The 18,381-nt window shown below is 54.0% G+C and overlaps 1 protein-coding gene across 2 annotated transcripts in view; it reads left to right on the top strand.

The window, feature by feature from the left end:
• The window catches only part of LASP1 (LIM and SH3 protein 1), a 42,799-nt gene that overhangs the window by 17,689 nt on the left and 6,729 nt on the right, over positions 1-18,381 (top strand). For both annotated transcript variants that reach the window (XM_066263766.1, XM_066263767.1), the window contains 3 exons: positions 6,374-6,481; positions 17,322-17,472; positions 18,108-18,214. In XM_066263766.1, coding sequence (XP_066119863.1) covers positions 6,374-6,481; positions 17,322-17,472; positions 18,108-18,214 — 366 coding nt within the window. The remainder of the gene's footprint in view (positions 1-6,373; positions 6,482-17,321; positions 17,473-18,107; positions 18,215-18,381) is intronic.

Raw genomic sequence — 18,381 nt, 5'->3', positions numbered from 1 at the left:
GATTCTCTCTGCTCTAGGAAGTTTCACGTGGGGCCCCTAGAGCCCACCACCTTTGGACAGCTGTCCCCCTCCTTCTCCTCTCCACTCGCCCTCACTGTCAAAGCAGGGAGCGCACCTCTCCGGGCTCACGCCGGTCTGAGGTTACACAGCCCACGCTTGGGAGCCATGTCCCCACACCTCCTGTGCCCCTCCAAAGGGACAGGCTGCAAAGGGGTCTTTGGCCGGGAGGGCTTGTCTGCCTTTGTTTCCCGAGCACCCGCTGTGTGGGGAGTGGTGCATGCCGGGTAGTGTAGAAGGAGAGGGGGTTTCTGTCCCAGGGAGAGCTCAGTCTCCAGGGGACACTGAGGAATAAGAGCCCTGAGAAAGAACAGCTGACCCTGCCTGGGGGTCTGGGAGGGCTTCTGGGACAAACCTGGCCTGGATTCTGGGTGGTTGAGTAAAGACCCCTTGGGGAGCTGAACTAAGTGGGCAGGGTGCCCAGGGCCAGGAAAATATTATAGAGGGTCCACCTGGGCTGCAGAGGGGACCTCTCCTGCTCCCTTGAGTGAGACTCCTGCTGCGTGATGTTGACATGACCGCTGAGTCCCTGTCTCCCAGTAGGTTTCGTGAGGGAGAACCAGCCCTGCACTGTCGAGGGCTTTATGTGCATTCTCTCATTTAATCGTCCCCACACCCTGGCAAGAAGGTGCTATTTTCCCATTGTACAGATGAGGAAACTGATACTCAGAGACATTAAGGAACTTGATAACATCATACAGGTAGTAGTAATAGAGGTAATAACAATATTAATAGCCAGTATATGGAGTGCTTAATGCTCTGGGTATATTTAGCTTATTCGGTCTTCACAACAGCCCCGTGTAGTTGGCAGGATTGTTCCCATTTTGCAGAGAGGAAATGGATGCCAGTTTGTCTAACTCTCGAGACTTGTGATCTTTCCGGTTTTCCGCCACGCTCCCAGAGGAGCAGTCTCTACCTGGAAACCTGCTGGTGAGAACTTCGTAGCTTAGCAAGTGCTTTGAGTTACTTGGCCTCATTTATCCTTGACCCTACTCTGGGGGTCCGACGAGGAGACCAAGGCTGAGAGAGGCACTGGCCTTTGGCTGTGACTCACATGCTAAGTGAGGAGTGAGGGTCTGGCATCTGGCCCTGACTCTTTCGCTCAGGAGTACAGTGACCTTGACCATGTGCAGCCCGGGGGGGGGGGCACGCAGTGACAGAAGTGGGGGAAGCTGGTTTGGTCTGTGGCAGCAGCTCATACCTGCCAGCCCAGCCCCCACTAGGGGAGCCGGAGAGGACACCAGCCCCCTGCCTGCTGAGGAGGGCCGGATGGCCCAGCTGGCAGGAAGAGGGGCTGAGACAGCCCTGGAGCCTGGGCCTGGTCTGCTCAGGGGAGATTCTGGCCAGACCCCAGCCAGGCTCTGTCTGCTGCCCCAGACTCCCACCCTATAGGAGGTCCCCAGGGGCCAGAGGTGGAGGGGGCGTCACGGGGCGGGCAGGCCAGACCACTGTGGGGCGGCCTGTGCTCAGCCCGCAGCTCGAGAGGGGCAGTCAGAACCCCGAGGACCTGGAGGAAGGGGTGCGGGAGGGGACAGCGGGTAACGGTGCACGCTCAGGCAGAGGCGGGAGCCACGGACGTGTGTCCATCCTCTCAGGAGGAGAAATTCAAACCGGACTGATGCCCTCAGCCTTTGTTGCTCTCACAAAAGCTCGGCTGCCTGTCTTTTTGTCCCTGGAACCTGATCCCTGAGGGGCACCGCCTGCTCCCCAGGGGCCCTCCTGGGTCACCCTCTGGGCTCAGGCAGGCCAGGGGAATCACGAGCATGCAGGACTCTCCGTTAGGTCCTCACTGAGAGCCAGACCTTGACCCCACTAGAGCCTCACAGCCAGCTGGTGAAGGCACTCTTGTCAACCCCACCGTACAGGTGGGGACACTGAGGTTCGCAGAGGCCATGCAGCTTACCCCGATGCAGATTTCAAGCCCTTTGCCCTCAGCAGTTCTGTCGCCTGCTGCGGCCCCCAGCCCCCTGCTCTCAGCCCAGATGCACCAGCCACCAGATGGGACTGGATGACTTGTGAGAGTGCACTGGGTTGGGTCCCAGGAACCTGTGTTTTGACCGCCTTGGTGATTCTGGTGAACACTTCTGACATAATTTGAGAAGCTTAGAGCTGGGTGGCAGGTCAGTAGAACTAGGACCCGAGTTCACTCTTTCCCCTGTGCCGGGTGTAAGCCACTGTGTCCGGTGTGAGCCGTGGGAATCAGGACTTTGCATTGAGAGCATCGCTCTAATCGCCTGTGGTCGGGCTCCTCGGGCTGGGGCTGGGGCTGGCCGAGGTGGAGGCAGGACCTGCCCTCTTTGCAGGCCTGGTTCTCCCTCCGCCTCCCCCAGCTGTGTGGTCTGAGCCTGGCCGCCTGGCTTTTTTTCTTCCCAGGTAAAATGGGGCCAGCAAACCCCAGTTGCCTAGAGGTCGGGGGCTGGGCTGGCTGCTCTGAGGCTTGGAAGGGCTGAGCTGGCCTGGCTGGGGGTGGTGACAGGTTCTGGTTCCTGTGGCCAGGGTGGGGGCAGGGCCGGCTGTAACCGCCTGTGGCTGGCGGGAAGGGAAGTGGGAGTCTCCTGCCTACCCGGCCCCACCCCACCAGGGTGTCAGCTGGTCCTTTTCCAGGGTCCCTTCCTGGGCTTGCATGTTCTGTCTCACCCCTTCTCTGTCGTTTGGAAGCTTGCCTATGCTATTTCGACTTTGTTTTCTCATCTCCAGATTGGTTCCCCAAGTGGTACTTTGGGTGTCTGGGACACCTGGAGCCCCCCCTGCAGGGAAGGAGACTGCAGGGCTGACCAGAAATGACCCTCTGGGTGGTCCTGACCAGGCCTGGCTGAGGCAGGGAACTGGCAGCTGGGCCCCAGCACCCGCCCCTGTGGCTCTCCCCACCCTCAGCACAGGCTGAATAGAGGCAGTATCTTCGGGGTGGGGCTGAGCTGGGGGTGTCTGCGGCCTCCTGAGCCCAGGCAGAAGTGCAAAGAGAATGTCTCTTTCATGTTTTCCCTTCCAGTCTCAACTCCGGGATGCAGCACAGCCCGGGACTGCCAGAGGGGTCAGGGGAGCCCCATGCCCGCCCTGGGGCAAGGCCCCCCCCCCCTTATCTTGGATCCTGGGAGCAGACATCATACCCCGGGCACTCTTACTTGCGCTGACTTGCCAGAGGTTAAGTCATGGATCTGCCTCTGCTAGCTATGTGACCTTGGGCAAGTTCTAGAGTCCCTGAGTTTGAGTGCTTTCATCTGTAAAATGGGGATTCCTCCTTCCACAGGTTGCTGTGAGGATGTTTGTATGTTTCAGGCATTTTGAGCAATTCCTGTATAGACAGGTCCTTCCCCTTTTATCTTGGATCCTGGTACAGAGTCAGCACTCAGTAGATGTTTGCTATTACTGCTGTCCTGGGAAGGAGAGGACGTGGAGCTTGGGCATTTGTGAAGCTGAGGCACAGACGCAGTGACCTTCTGATGACAGCTTCCAGCCCTGACCTTCATGTCTGTTTCAGGCCTGATTTCTTTTTTAAGTCATGATCTTTCCTCTCATGTTGGGTCAGTAAGGCGGTTATTTTCCAAATGGTGTTGCCTTGCCTGTTTGTTTGGAAATTTGCGTCTACGTTCAATTCATTAGTCGTTTACTCAACGGATATTTATTTGGACCTACTGGTTTCTGCAATAAGTGATGAACAAGATAGATCCTGGGAGAATGATTAATAAATGTACAGATAAAAAGTAGAGTTTTCATAGGTGGTGGTGGTTGGAGCTTGAGGAGCCCCAGGCCTGGTCCTGGCCTTGCCTTGGGAGCTTGCAGGATGGGAGGCCCAGGTGAAGAATCATCCGGCTACAGCACTGAGTGACCCTATCAACAACTGGGCTGAGTGACCTTGAACAGGTCCTTTCCCTCAGAGACCCTTGTCACATCCTGGTGCGCCAGCCCAGATGAGGGTGAACACTCCCGCTTGGGCGGTAAGGAGCCCTGAAAGAGGGACTCCAGGCAGGACCCCTCCCACACTCCTGGCTCCCCACTTTTGACCTGTCACCCACTCCACACCAAACAGCCTCTCCGAGAATCTTTCCCACCTTGATTCTCCGTAGTTAAGGCTTGTAGGTACTTAAAAAATGGTCACAAATGCCAGAGCTGGGAGGGCTTTTAGAGGTCAGCTAGCTAGCCCTTCTTGGCAGGGGTCCCAGAGAGAGGCACTGACTTGCCGAGGGACCCACAACAGGTGGTGCTGAGCCCAGGCCTCGGTCGTTTCTCAGCCCGGACTCCATCCCAGCCTGGCCTCCTCGGGACCCTCTGTGCCTGGAGTAAATGAATTATCCTTCCCCAGCAGGGAGGGAGGGGCAGTTCCTGAGCCTGGGAACCCACTGATGTCATCACAGTGTTGCCACGGCCATTATTCCCCTGGCTTAGGGGCCTGACCCTTGCCAGGCCAGGAAGCAGAGGAAGGGGGAGTGGTCTGGCATTGGTTCAGCACTTGAACGTTGACAAAGCACTTTCACAGCTCCCGTATCAGTATGTGGTGAGCCCTGCTGTGTGCTCCGCGGTGCGGCGTGGTGGCTCCGGTAGAGAGACGGTCTGAAATCTGCACCACTGATTGGAATGAGTGGTGTTATTATCCCCATTTTACAGATTTGTAAACCGAGGCCCAAGAGGTTAACCATTTGCTCAAGGTCACTTAGGAAGCAGGAGGCTGAGCCTGTGTTGATACCAGCTCCCTCTGGCACTTTGCCCATGCTTGGGGATAGCAAGCCCCCTCCCCATGATTCCTGTGACAGCCCTTTTACAGGTGAGGAAACTGAGGCCAGAGGGCTTAGATTTGGGGCTTCTGTATCTGGAGCCACATTTTTCTGACTCTTAAGTGCCTTACCTATTTGATGCCTTCTTCTCAAAGGGTTTCCCCAACCTGCCCCAACACTAAGAGTCACCATGCTGGCCCAGACCTCCCTGGATGGGCCGATGCCGGACGGATCTGGGCCCTTGGGGTGCACTGGTCCCTTTATCCACTGTGTTAACTTCCCATCACTTCCCGTCTGATGGGAACCAGCACGTCCAGGCCTTTGTTTTTAGTCTGGATCCAAACAAAGGCATTTCTGGAACCTTTTAGGAAGAAGTCCATGGATGGATGAGCTGGGGCTCCAGGGGACAAACAAGGACTCCTGACCCCTGGGGGGTGTGCAGAGGAGCTGACAGGTGTGGCCATGGCTGCCTACGTGTGTGTTGTTTGTTGGGTCCTAGTACACTAGACACTGTGGCCAGATGGTTCCATGCCTGGGAGCTGCCTGGACTTGTCATCCTGGAAACTCCCAAGGTCTTGTGCCTTATGTCCTGGGCTGACCTGCTTTCAGGACAGTGCAGCCCCCCTGGAGGAAATCCAGGCAGCTGGTGGGGTTTGGGACAGCTGGCTGAGAGGAACACAGTGAAGTCTCTGGAAGCCAAGGAACAGTTCTGTGTTCCATGGGCATTTTCAGCTTCCATTCTGTTCTTTAAACCCCCAGGGGAGGACAAGATAATACTCATTTTTTAATTTCTTGAGTGCTTGGGAAGTCCTTTCTGCTGTCTAACTTGAATCCCTCTGAGAATCCACAGACTTCTCAGAAGACGAGGGCAGTGATGGGGTGGTAGTGTTTTCCCCAGAGCCCAGAACCCTGTTCTGCAGTTCTGTCTGTCCCCAACCAATTCCTTCTTCTCCTATGGTACCAACATCAGGAGCTGGCCTGGCAGGCTCCAGGAAGCCACCAGGGCCTATCAAAGGCTCATTGATTGAGTCTTCCGAGTGGCTGTCTCCTCACCCTCCTTTCTGGGCACCGACTTTGTCCCTTGGCACAGCCCTCCCTTAGCTGGTCACTTAAAAACTCCCCAGGGCTCTGGGCGGGTAGGGCCACATCCTGGCTAGGCGCAGGCTTTGGAGCTCTGGAAGGAGCCCTTTCCTGTGGCTTCCTGGCAGGCCAGGCTGGCAGAAAAGGGTGGGGAGGCAGGCCGCTGAGGCTTTGAATCTTGGTGACTCTGGACATTTGCTGCTAAGCTGTGTGACCTTGGGCATGGGACTGTGAGTCTTTTGTGGTTCAGTTCCTTATCTAAAATAGAAATAATAATAATACATGGTAAGATTTAGCTGAGATAATTCATGTAAAGCACTTGGCCCTCAGAGTGCACTGCACTAAATACATATTAATGGCTTATCATTTTTACCTTGATACTTTTTGGTTAAGGCTTCTGCTTTGAGTTGGGGGTGCGGTGGATGTCACTACAGGGGGAGTCAGGCCGGGATCTGTCTCCTCGCTGGCTGCTGCCTCGGAGGTAGGCCTCGCTTGATTCTAGTCCCTCTCCCCTCTGGGTCCTCCAGGTGCGCTACAAGGAGGAGTTTGAGAAGAACAAAGGCAAAGGCTTCAGCGTGGTGGCCGACACACCCGAACTCCAGAGAATCAAGAAGACCCAGGACCAGATCAGTAATGTAAGCACCCCTGTCCCTGTGGCTGCACACTGACCTGCTGCCCTTCCTTGCTGTCCCCTCCCTGCTGGGCTGACAGACATGAAGGAGGCCCCTGGGTGGGCTTGGCCGATGGCTGTGTGAGCATAGGGAAGGGAAAGGAAGGGAGGGGAAGGGAAAGATTGGGTTTGGAGTTCCCAGATGCCTCTCTTGGTGGACCCCAAATTCTCCCTTTGCGCCCCTCTGCCCACGTAGCACACTTCCGCCTTCAAAGGGCTGCACTTTAGGGGAATGCAGGGAGGGCCTGTGGGCTCAATCACCCTCACTCTCTTTGAAGTATTGTGGGTTTTCTCCTGGCTGTGGTGGGTGTTAGGGTCCAGGCTGGCTGTTTTGTCTGAGCACAAAGGTCAAAACTTCAAAACTGGGTGGCAGGGATGGGGAGGGGCCAGCCTCCCTTGTCTGCCTTTGGGTGCTGACATTGCAGTCATTTCCGCTCTCCCTCAGCTTCCTCCCCCACCTTGGCCTGTTCTTCCTTCCTGTGTAAAAACCCCAGTGGCGGTGCCTGCTGGCCCTGTACCCCCGGCCTGGGCCCTCCTGGGCTCAGGATGGTCAGCAGTATCTGGCTGTGGCAAGGCTGAGCGAGGAGCATGGATAGTGGATCAACGGGACCTCGGGGCTCTATGGCCAGAGACTAGACCTCAGTTTCCTGTTTGGCTGAGCTATAGACCTGTGTGGCCCTGGGCTTGTGAGGAGGCTGCCCCTGGGGCTTTGGGCCTGTGGGGCTGGAGCACTGCTGTGAGTCATAGCGTGGAGTCTGGGTTGCAGAGCGCTCGCTGCTCTCTGCACAGCGGTGGGTGCACCGGGTGTGGGGGCACAGCCACAGGAAGTGGCCAGCCAGCTGGGCCGGCAGATTCTACAAATGAAGGACTGCACGATCAGCCGTCTTCACGTCTGGAACGGGAAGGAGTCGGTGCCTTGCCCATCGTCACTCTGGGCTGAGGGACTGGAGATGGAGGTTTTCAGGTGGCCCAGCCGGCATCCACTCCTGGGCTTCCCATCCCACTCCTGGGCTCCCGATCCCTCTACCTGGCCCCTTGTCAGGCACTCTTAGAGGTTGGCTGGGTCGTGCTTGGAGTGGGCTCCTACAGTGGCTCAGGTGGCTTTCAGAGGCCAGGGCCCAAGCCTGGAGGACCAGCCGTACCCAGGATCATGGCTTTCAAACTTTGACACTTCACACTGTGAAACTAAATCCTGCAAACAGGCCTGTGTATTGATTTAGACTAGAAAACAGTCAAAACTTTCACGAAAGAGCCCTTGCTACTGGAGGGCATTCAGATATTTTCTATTTTGAAAAGGTACTGGTTGCAGACCTCACTGAATGGTTCTCACAACTAGGTTGTTGACCTGCAATTTAAAATTTGAGGCTTGGGGAAATATAAGGCTTCCCTGGGCTAGGAGGGCGTCCCTCCCAGGGCTCTAATTCCACACCCTCCCCCAAAAAAAGTCTGTCTCCTGTTGCTTCCTTACAAGTCAGGACCTAGCCAAGGTAAAGAAGAGGGAAAGCAGGTCTGTCTCAGCCCACCAGAGGAACGGGAGGGAGGGGAAGCCCTAGGTAATGGGGGAAAGCCGGAAAGGCTCACAAAGCTGGAATCTTGACTCGGCAGCCTCTTTGGGTTTTCATTGTGAAGACTCTTGTCTTTTATCATTGATGCTTGTTTTCTGTCTATAGACCTAATCCCCGAATACCTTTGCTCATTGCTTCCAGCCTGTGGGTTTGAACCGGGTGTGTGGGGGTGGGGGTGAGGGTGGGGGTAATGACAAGCAACCCAGTCATTCCTACCTCCCCTCTGGAAGGCGTCCAGAATACTCTACACTCAGACTAGAGCTCCTGTTCTTCTTCCCTTCCTCCACCCACCAGTTATTGGAGGTGTTACTGTCTGAGGAGTCCTGGTAACAGAGCTCACTGTGGCCAAGACATTCACACCTAAGGAGATAACTATCTTATCATTAGCCACAGGGCTGCACTTAGCTGATTGTCTTGTGCTCTGAGGTGGGGGAAGTGAGTTGAACCTGACCTGGTTCTGCTTTTGCAGCTTTAGCTGGGGCCTGTGAGGTGTGACCACAAAGCTGGAAGAGTCTTGGTTTTAGTGAATGCAGTTAGAGTGTGTCAAATGTGGGTCTCCCGTCAACTGTACTGGATTCATTGGGGAGGGTTTATAGAAAGTGCAGGTTCACAGTTCTCCTCCCCAGGATGCATGAACCAGCATCTCTAGGAGTAGGGGCCAGGAACCAGTGTTTTGTTTTGGTTTTCTGTTTTTAAGGAAGAAGAGGGGAGATAGTGAGACAGACTCCTGCATGTGCCCCAACCAGGACCCACCGGGCAGAGTGTCTGGGGCTGATGCTCATGTAGTGAGCTATTTTTAGCACTTGAGGCTGAGGTGCTATCCTCAGCGCCTGGTACCATGCTCCAACCAATCAAGCTATTGGCTGTGGGAGGGAGAGAGGGGGGAGAGGAAGGGGGAGAGAAGCATATGGTCGCTTCTCTTGTGTGTGCCCTGACCAGGAATCGAACCCAGGACATCCATACACTGGGCTGATGCTCTCTCCACTGAGCAAACCGGTCAGGACCAGAACCAGCATTTTAAACACAGTCCTTAGGTTTGCTTTGGTGCTCACCGAAGTTTGAGAACTCTCACCTAAGAGTCTGAAAAAGCTTCAACAAGTCCTAAATCAGAGGGTGCCAGGCCTGGCTACATTCCATAACTCCAAGGGAACTTAAACCATGCTTAGAGCCATTGTTAACTTGTCCCACATCACGGAGAGTTTTGGGAAAGGTGGTGCTTTAGAGCCACACCTTTTGTTTTGTCTCCAAAATAGTATTCCTATATATAGCTTGTCCTCAGTTGCCAGGTCAGCACCCAGCGACTCCTAGCTGTTTGCAGAGGTCGGGCCATCTTGCATAGAGATGATTTACCTCCTTGAGGGATATGCTGCAGACTAGAGGGTTTACCAGTGAGAGCATTTAAAAAAAAAAGTGTCTGGTCCTCCCAGGTGGGGTTTCAGTGCTTTGGATGTGTGGTCAGTCCTCCATCCTGCTGAAAGGCAAGGTGGTGAGGTGGGAAGAGCCATTGGGGGCAGAAACCCGGCTTCTATCATCAAGGGCTGGGCAGGCCTCGCTGAACCTCAGTTTCCTCATCGGTAAAAACGGGGACTATGGGCCCTACTTTATAGTTGCAATGGAAATGTCACGTGCTTGGCATTTGATAGATATTGTCTATTATTATTACTTTAAAGGCAGACCTATTTGCTTCCTACATTGTGGTTAAGGGACACAGAGTAAAGTTTGACTGAAAAGCTGGGCCATTGTCTAGTACAGAGACTGTGGAAAAATTTGAGGCAAGGTACACATCAGGTAAGTAATTGTGTCTTCATTAAAGGCATCTAAAGCAGTGGTCCCCAACCGTTTTTGGGCCACGGACTGGTTTAATGTCAGAAAATATTTTCACAACCAGCCTTTAGGGTGGGGTGGATAAATGTATCATGTGACCGAGACAAGCGTCAAGAGTGAGTCTTAGACGGATGTAACAGGGAATCTGGTCATTTTTAAAAAATAAAACATCGTTCAGACTTAAATATAAATAAAATGGAAATAATGTAAGTTATTTATTCTTTCTCTGCGGACCGGTACCAAATGGCCCACAGACCAGTACCAGTCCGCGGCCCAGGGGTTGGGGACCACTGATCTAAAGGGTTGAGAGGCCAGGGCTGCATGCTGTGGGATGAGATTTATCCTTTCAGAACCTTGGCCTTTAGTCATGAACTCTAATGGCTATACGGATGGGAAACATTAACCCCCCCTTTGAAGCCACTGCCTTCAAGTAGGGAGGCTATGCTTTTTATTTATCTACATATTTACTTATATATTGATTTTTTTTTTTTTTAAGTGAGAGGAGGGGAGATAGTGAGATAGACTCATGCATGTGCCCAACTGGGATCCACCTGGCAACCCTGTCTGGGGCTGATGCTCGAATCAGTTGAGCTGTTTTTAGTGCCTGAGGCTGGTGTGTTTGTACCAACCAAGCTGTCCTCAGCGCCTGGGGCCAATGCTCAAACCAGTCCAGTCAAGCCACTGGCTGTGGGCAGGGGTGGGGAGCGTATGAGAGAGAAGGGGGAGAGGGAAGGGAAAGAAGCAGATGGTCGTTTTCCTGTGTGCCCTGACCGGGAATCAAACCCAGAGACTCCATACGCCAGGCTGAACACGGGGCTGATACTTTATCCACTGAGCCAACCAGCTAGGGCCTATATTGGTTTGTTTTTTGTTTTGTTTTGTTTTTGTGACAGAGACAGAGAGAGGGACAGACAGGGACAGACAGAGGGGAAGGGAGAGAGATGAAGCATCAATTCTTTGTTGCAGCACCCTAGTTGCTCATTGACTGCTTTCTCATATGTGCCTTGACCGGGGGCTGTAACAGAGCGAGTGACCCCTTGCTTAAGCCAGCGACCTTGAGGCTCAAGCCAGTGGCCATGGGATCATGTCTATGATCCCACACTCAAGCCAGTGACCCTGTGCTCAAGTCGGTGACCTCAGGGTTTCAAACCTGGGTCCTCAGCATCCCAGGCCGAGGCTCTATTCACTGTGCTACCACCTGATCAGGCTTATATCACATTTTATTGATTCTGTTGTTGATATAGAGTTGAGTCATTTCCATCTAATATATAGCCTGATGCGAGATGCTCCCCAGGCCTCGCCAACCATGCCCTCTGGCCCTCTCCCAGCATGCTCCCGGGCATACTCCGCAGGCCTCGCCAACCATGCCCTCTGGCCCTCTCCTAGCATGCTCCCCTGCATACTCCCCAGGCCTCGCCAACCATGCCCTCTGGCCCTCTCCCAGCATGCTCCCGGGCATACTCCGCACGCAGGCCTTGCCAACCATGCCCTCTGGCCCTCTCCCAGCATGCTCCCGGGCATACTCCGCCAACCATGCCCTCTGGCCCTCTCCTAGCATGCTCCCCTGCATACTCCCCAGGCCTCGCCAACCATGCCCTCTGGCCCTCTCCTAGCATGCTTCCCTGCATACTCCCAGGCCTCGCCAACCATGCCCTCTGGCCCTCTCCTAGCATGCTCCCCTGCATACTCCCCAGGCCTCGCCAACCATGCCCTCTGGCCCTCTCCCAGCATGCTCCCGGGCATACTCCCCAGGCCTTGCCAACCATGCCCTCTGGCCCTCTCCCAGCATGCTCCCCTGCATACTCCCCAGGCCTCGCCAACCATGCCCTCTGGCCCTCTCCCAGCATGCTCCGGGGCATACTCCCCAGGCCTTGCCAACCATGCCCTCTGGCCCTCTCCCAGCATGCTCCCGGGCATACTCTGCAGGCCTCGCCAACCATGCCCTCTGGCCCTCTCCTAGTGTGCTCCCCCACTCTCTTCCAAAGTAAAATAAATAATTAATAAAGACATCCTCATTCATATTTCTTAGTGTTAGCGTGGAATTGCTGGGTCTTAGAGTGTGCATTCCTTCAGCCTTACCAGATACTGTTGAACTGGTTTCCAAGCAGCTGTCCTGGTTTACTCTCAGCAGTGATGAGACTGCCCGTTGCACTGTATCGTTAGACTTGTTTGTTTTAACCATTTGATTGTGTATAGTGGTATCTCATTGTGGTTTTAACTCACATTTCTCTGATTACTAATGAGATTGAGCATAGATGTCTTTTTTTTTTTTTAAAGAACAAAATATTGTTAGTCTCTAACAGGGAGCTGTATTAGTGGTCATTGACAACTAAGGATCTGATGTTGGAACTGGATTCTGACATCCCCATCTGTAAAATGGGGGTGATATGCATTTTTCTTGGACTGGCTGAGAGAAGGAAATGAAGAAAGCATATAAGGGCACAAAGTAGGCCCTCAACAAATGGGAGACCTTATAAAAATAGACCCTGGCTAGTGAGTTGATTGTTCCATTCAAAGGCTGATACTCCCTCGTTAGCCATGATGTAGAAGCATGTGAGAGCAGCTATGGAGTCAGACCTTTGTTTTTCACCACAATGGGGGGGGGGGGGCTCAGAAAAGAAAGAGAACATCAAGTAGCAGAGAAAGTGTATTTGCTTTAGTTTTGGAATGGACCCTCAATTAGTCATTCTGCAGTCCTGGCTAGCAGGGGCCTGGATGAGGGGGCAAGGTCCTTAGGCCTGAGCCCCTCAACCCCTGGCATTTGGATGTCATGGGCACAGTTAGAGCATTGTGCCCTTCCACCGGGGCCCAGGACAGTTCTTTAGCTGGGGCTCTGCTGACATTTCTGAACTTACGGTGATCCCCATTTGAAGCTCTTAGATCAGAACTTTGCTAAGCTTGGAGCAGAGCTAAGCCAGGCCCTTGGAGTCTAGAAAATATTTCTTTCCCTTTCGAATGTGCTAATGCCCTTTAATGTGCCCGTTCGCGTCTCAAACCGTTAGCTTCATCAGAAGTAATAACAGTTTCCTGGTTTGCTGGGGGTGGGGGAGAGAAGGAGGTTGAGAGTCAGTATAGGATATTTTATGCGGTGGGCCCAGGCAGAAGGGACCTGTGGCCTCACTCTTCTGAGCCCATCGCCTCCTCTGTGCTGCTTTCCCGCGCGTCCATGCCTGGTGTCCTCTTCTCTCAGAGTTAGGGTGACCTGTGGTCACCATCCCTTTTGAGAAGGAGAGGGCTGCTATTTGTATTTATTCTAGAACAGGAGGCATGAACCAGGACTAGGGGCAGACATGGGTATATGGTCGCCCTTCTCCACACCTGTCCTCTGGCAGGGCCTGTCCAGCTGTGACCGTATCCTTATGTCACCAGCCTCACCTCTTACTGAGTAATGAAAGCTTTGCCTCGGGAAGTCATTTAACTTCTGATCCTCATTTTCCTCTTCTGTAAAGTCAGAATTAAGGTGTATCTGTCCGACTTATCCTTTAGAGTGACTGTGGTAAGGGCCAAAGGAGGTAATGTGCAGAGCGCCTTTATGAACTTTAAGGTGGAGAGTTGAGCAAGTGTGAAGGTTATTAATGATAATAATATCAAGTGGTACCTGCGTCGGTGCGGGAAGCGGGAAAGCGGGTTCTTTCTTTTTTTTTCTTTTTTAAAAAATTTTCTCATTGGTTGGAGAGAGAGAAGAAGGAAGAAAGGAAAGCATCAACTCATTTCCCACTTAGTTTTTCCATTTAGTTTGTACATTCATTGATCGCACGTTCCCTGACCAACCTCAGCATGCTGGGATGATGCTCTGCCCACTGAGCCATCCGGCCAGGGCCTGCGGTGGTTTTTTAAGGAGTAAGAGCAAGTCCACCGGCCACTTGTGAAACACACCCATCAGCTCCAGTTTCATTGGGTTCCTACAGCTGGTCAAGAGCCTTAGGACCACCGTGGTGTCATTCACAGATGAGAAAACCAAGGCCCAGAGGGAAGGGACTCTCCCAGGCTCATGAACAAGCAAAGGACTGATGATCTTTCAGGGATGAGGCGTGAGCGGGATGCTGCAGCCCGTGATGAAGGGCGAGTCTGCAGGACATTGATGGGGGACAGATGCAGGTCCTGGCTCAGACAGGAGCTGGGGTCAGGCACACACTGCTTCCCAGGGCTCTCTGTTACCCTTCCACTCACGCCGACATCACGCCCAGAGAAGGGGGCTGTCGCCCAGGGACACCTGTCCCCTTAGCCCACCTCCTGGCGCCCTCAGGGTCCATGCAGGCCTCTGTTCACCTTCACGGATGCAGTTTCTCTCCCCTGGTCACCAGCTCCTGATCTGGCCTCTTTTCATTAATAGAAAGTAAACACGGGAAGCTGACCTTTTCCACTCCCAGGGCAAAAGTCAGAAGAGCAGTTGACTTGTGAGCCTGCAGGCCTCAGAAGGGGTGATCCCTCTTCTTGTTCCCCCACCCATCCCTGGATGGGGATCACTGAGGCAGTGGGGTTGGGGGAGACTTACCTTCTGTCCTTGTCTTAGGAATCTGAGAGCAAGGCACAGGTCCTGTGTCTGAGAACTTCACCCTGGGTGCCTTTCTGAGAGGGAATTGGGAGAGCTGATAGGTTTTCAGTTTGGCCAGGGCTGCCTCCTCCCCCTCAGGAATAGGGTCAGCCTATTATTTCACCAATTGGGCTATGGGTCCCTGCTTGGGGACGTAGGGAAAGGGCTGGAAGAGGAGGGGGCTGGCCCTGACCCACTCCTAAGCAAGGCACTCTCGGCCTCCAGACTGGGTCGGTCCTGAGCTTTGCTGCTGCCAGGCCGTCCTCCTGGCCCAGGCTGCAGTGAGAAACCACCATTTGAGCCAGCAGAAGGGTGCAGGTGTGCCCAGTGGGCCACACCCGCAGACCTTTAGCCCAGGTAATAATAGGTAAGCCCTGCCTGCCTGGTCAAGTGTTAACTCTTGTCCTCCCTGCACAGCTGATGCCAAGGCGGGGGGAGGAGTGAAGGCAGCAGAGAACATGGGAGTAGATGACCAAAGGGGCTACCCTGGGCTGGACAGCTCATCAGGCCTCGGCCAGAGGGTCCAGGGCACAGGATCGCTGGTTCCTTCTGCTCCGCGACACAGGGCAGGCTTTGCTCGCCTCCTTGCCCAACCCCATGTTCCCCTGGGAGAGTCACAGGGCTGGATCCTGGGGAACAGGAAGTGAAAACCAGCTTTCAGTGAGAGTTCAGGGCCTTGGCCTGCCTGGGACAGGACCAGTTTTTCTCAGTGTCCTGCTTTCCGAGTTTCCTCTGGGGGTAAGGGGACACTAGTCTCTCACTCTTTGTCCCACTTCCTCCCCACACCCAGGCCAGCCCAGCACTCCCGGAACACTCAAACCAGGGGCCTTAGCATCTTCCCTTGGTTGCTCTTCTCTCCATCAGTCTCTTCTCTGCACAAAAAGGCTGATAGACCCAAGGAAGGGGTCTGCAAGGGGGGCGTGGGCCCTGAGAGCGCAGGGCAAACACCGTAGAGCTCCTGGCTCTGGTTCTCTCTCGTCTCGTCCTTTATTTATATGTTTTTGTGTGAGTTTTACAATGTACTTTCCGTATTTATAAAGTGATACTTATATGTAATTTACAAAATAGACATAGTTTGGGAGGATTCCACTAAAACATTTTACATGTTGCAGTCCAAGTATTTGGGCAAGCAGAGGTCAGCAAGCTTTTCCTGTAAAGGGCCAGAGAGTGAATATTTTAGGCGTCGTGGGGCCATTCGGCTTCTGTGCCCGCTGCTCAGCTCTGCGGCCACACAATGAAAGCAGCCACACGTAATAGGGAAACGAATGGATGCAGCTGTGTTCCAAGAAAACTTTTATTTCTAGACGCTGAAATTTGCATTTCATAGAAAAGTCATGTATCACAAAATATTATTCCTCTTGGACTCCTCCATTCACACCCACCCCCACCCCCCCATTTTAAAAAATGAAGTAATCTTAACTCCCAGGCCCTGAGCGAACAGGCTGTGGGCCCTTGGACCGGTTCGCCAACCTCTGCTCTAGATCGCTGTTCTCAAATCTGCTTCAGGCTCGCCTGGGAAGCTTGTGAAAATACACAGCCCAGAGCCCCAGCCCTGACTGGATTTCTGGAAGGCCCTAGGACTTACATTCTTTTTTTTTTTTTTTTTTTTTTTTTTTTTTTTTTTAATTTTTCTGAAGCTGGAAACAGGGAGAGACAGCCAGACAGACTCCCGCATGCGCCCGACTGGGATCCACCCGGCACGCCCACCAGGGGTGACGCTCTGCCCACCAGGGGGCGATGCTCTGCCCATCCTGGGCGTCGCCATGTTGCGACCAGAGCCACTCTAGCGCCTGGGGCAGAGGCCACAGAGCCATCCCCAGCGCCCGGGCCATCTTTGCTCCAACGGAGCCTCGGCTGCGGGAGGGGAAGAGAGAGACAGAGAGGGAAAGTGCGGCAGAGGGGTGGAGAAGCAGATGGGCGCTTCTCCTGTGTGCCCTGGCCGGAATCGAACTCAGGTCCTCCGCACGCTAGGCCGACGCTCTACCGCTGAGCCAACCGGCCAGGGCCAGGACTTACATTCTAACAGGCGGCCCAGGTGGGTTGGAAGCAGGTCGTCGGAAGAGCAGATTTTAAGCAGGTCTCCAGGATCTTGGCGTGTTCAGTTTGGCCCACTCTTGTGAGTGCTGGGGGTGATTTCTCCAGGCCTCATTTTGCCCATTTTTGGAATCTGACCAGAGACGGAATCTCTCTCCCAGAGAACGTCCAGCCTGACATTTCTTGTCCCCAAAGGCTGAGGTCCTCAGCAGAGCATTCTTCGACTCTGGCCTCCACTGCTCATGCCTACGAGAGGCAGAATCACCTACTGAATAAGAACACTGGTTCTGGAATTCATGTGCTCTCGGGCAACTCACTTTGCCTGTCAGTGTCTTAGTTTCCTTCTTGCCTGTCCAAGGGGGACTGTAATATATGCCCTCGGAGGTGCTGACAGGTCACATGAGCCGTGACGTGGAACACCTAGCACAGTGCCAGGCACCTAGTAAGTGCTTAATAAACAGAGTCGCTGCTATTGCTGCTATTGCTGCTCTTGACCTGCATAGAAGCGGGGCAGCCCCAGCCCCGGCCACAGGGATGTGGAAACGACCACTCGCGTTTGTCTGGTGCTTTAGTTTGCATGGCCCTTTCCATCCCTCATCCCATTGCTTCCTCCAGCCTGGGTGCCTAGGGTAGAAGCCGATGTCCCATTTTACAGAGGTGCAAACCGAGACCTGGCAAGGTTATGTAGCTTGTCCAGGGGCACACAGCTGGTGCATCCTCCAGAGAACCTGGCTTTCTGCCTGGAGACCTCAGGGAGTCTCTCCTATGTAGCTATCTTGAGTGACAGTGGGAAGGAGTTTACGTTGGTTTTTTGTGGGTCTGTTATCTAGTGCTTTCTGCCCCTGCAGATAAAATACCACGAGGAGTTTGAGAAGAGCCGCATGGGCCCCAGCGGGGGTGAGGGCATGGAGCCTGAGCGCCGAGATTCCCAGGACAGTAGCAGCTACCGGAGACCCCATGAGCAGCAGCAGCCTCACCATATCCCAACCAGCACCCCAGGTGAGCATGAGCCTTGTGGGAATGGAGGACCTGAGGCCAGGCCAGCTACAGGGTGGGAAGGAGCCTCATTTACATATGCCAGCGTTTACGCGCACGCGCGTGCGCACACACACACACACTCTCTCTCTGTCTCTGTGTCTCTGTGTCTCTCTCTCTCTCTCTGTCTCTCTGTCAGGTCCTAGCCCCACCGGAGGCATGAACACCGGGGGTGGGGGTGCTGTGCTAGGTCCCCAGCATGATGGGGGGAGGCTCAGCCTCTGCTATAGAATATGCAGCACCACCTGACCTGTGGTGGCGCAGTGGATAAGGCGTCGACCTGGAATGCTGAGGTGGCTGGTTCAAAACCCTGGACTTGTCCAGTCAAGGCACTTTCGGGAGTTGATGCTTCCTGCTCTTCCCCCCCTTTCTCTTTCTCTCTCTGTATCTCTCACTCTCCTCTCTAAAATGAATAAAATAAAATTAAAAAAAAAACTATTAAAAAGAAGAATACACAGCACCTGCGAGTGTGTACACAGACATTGCCTTTGAGAAGTGGGGGTTGAGCAGGGCTATGGGGGCTTTAGGAGAAAGGGTGGGGGCCTTGGGAGGGGTTGGATTTGGCCAGTTTCTGAGCCCTGTCTCCTGCCATCTTCCAGTTTACCAGCAGCAGCAGCAGCAGCAGCAGGCAGCCCCATCCTATGGCGGCTACAAGGAGCCCGCAGCCCCAGCCTCCATACAGCGCAGCGCCCCAGGCGGGGGCGGGGTGAGTAGCCTGACCGGAGGTGACAGATGGGAGGTTGAGCATCACAGGAGTGAGGCCCAAGGCCCTAGGTCTTAGATTCTTCTTAGAAACCCCTCCAGGAGACCTGGCTTTCCCTGACTTTTGACCCCAGTTTCCATGTCATCTACAGGCGATAGCGATCTCAGCCT

Source organism: Saccopteryx bilineata, chromosome 2, assembly GCF_036850765.1.
Source record: "Saccopteryx bilineata isolate mSacBil1 chromosome 2, mSacBil1_pri_phased_curated, whole genome shotgun sequence".
Lineage (NCBI taxonomy): Eukaryota > Metazoa > Chordata > Mammalia > Chiroptera > Emballonuridae > Saccopteryx > Saccopteryx bilineata.
This window is presented reverse-complemented; position numbering and strand designations above follow the sequence as displayed.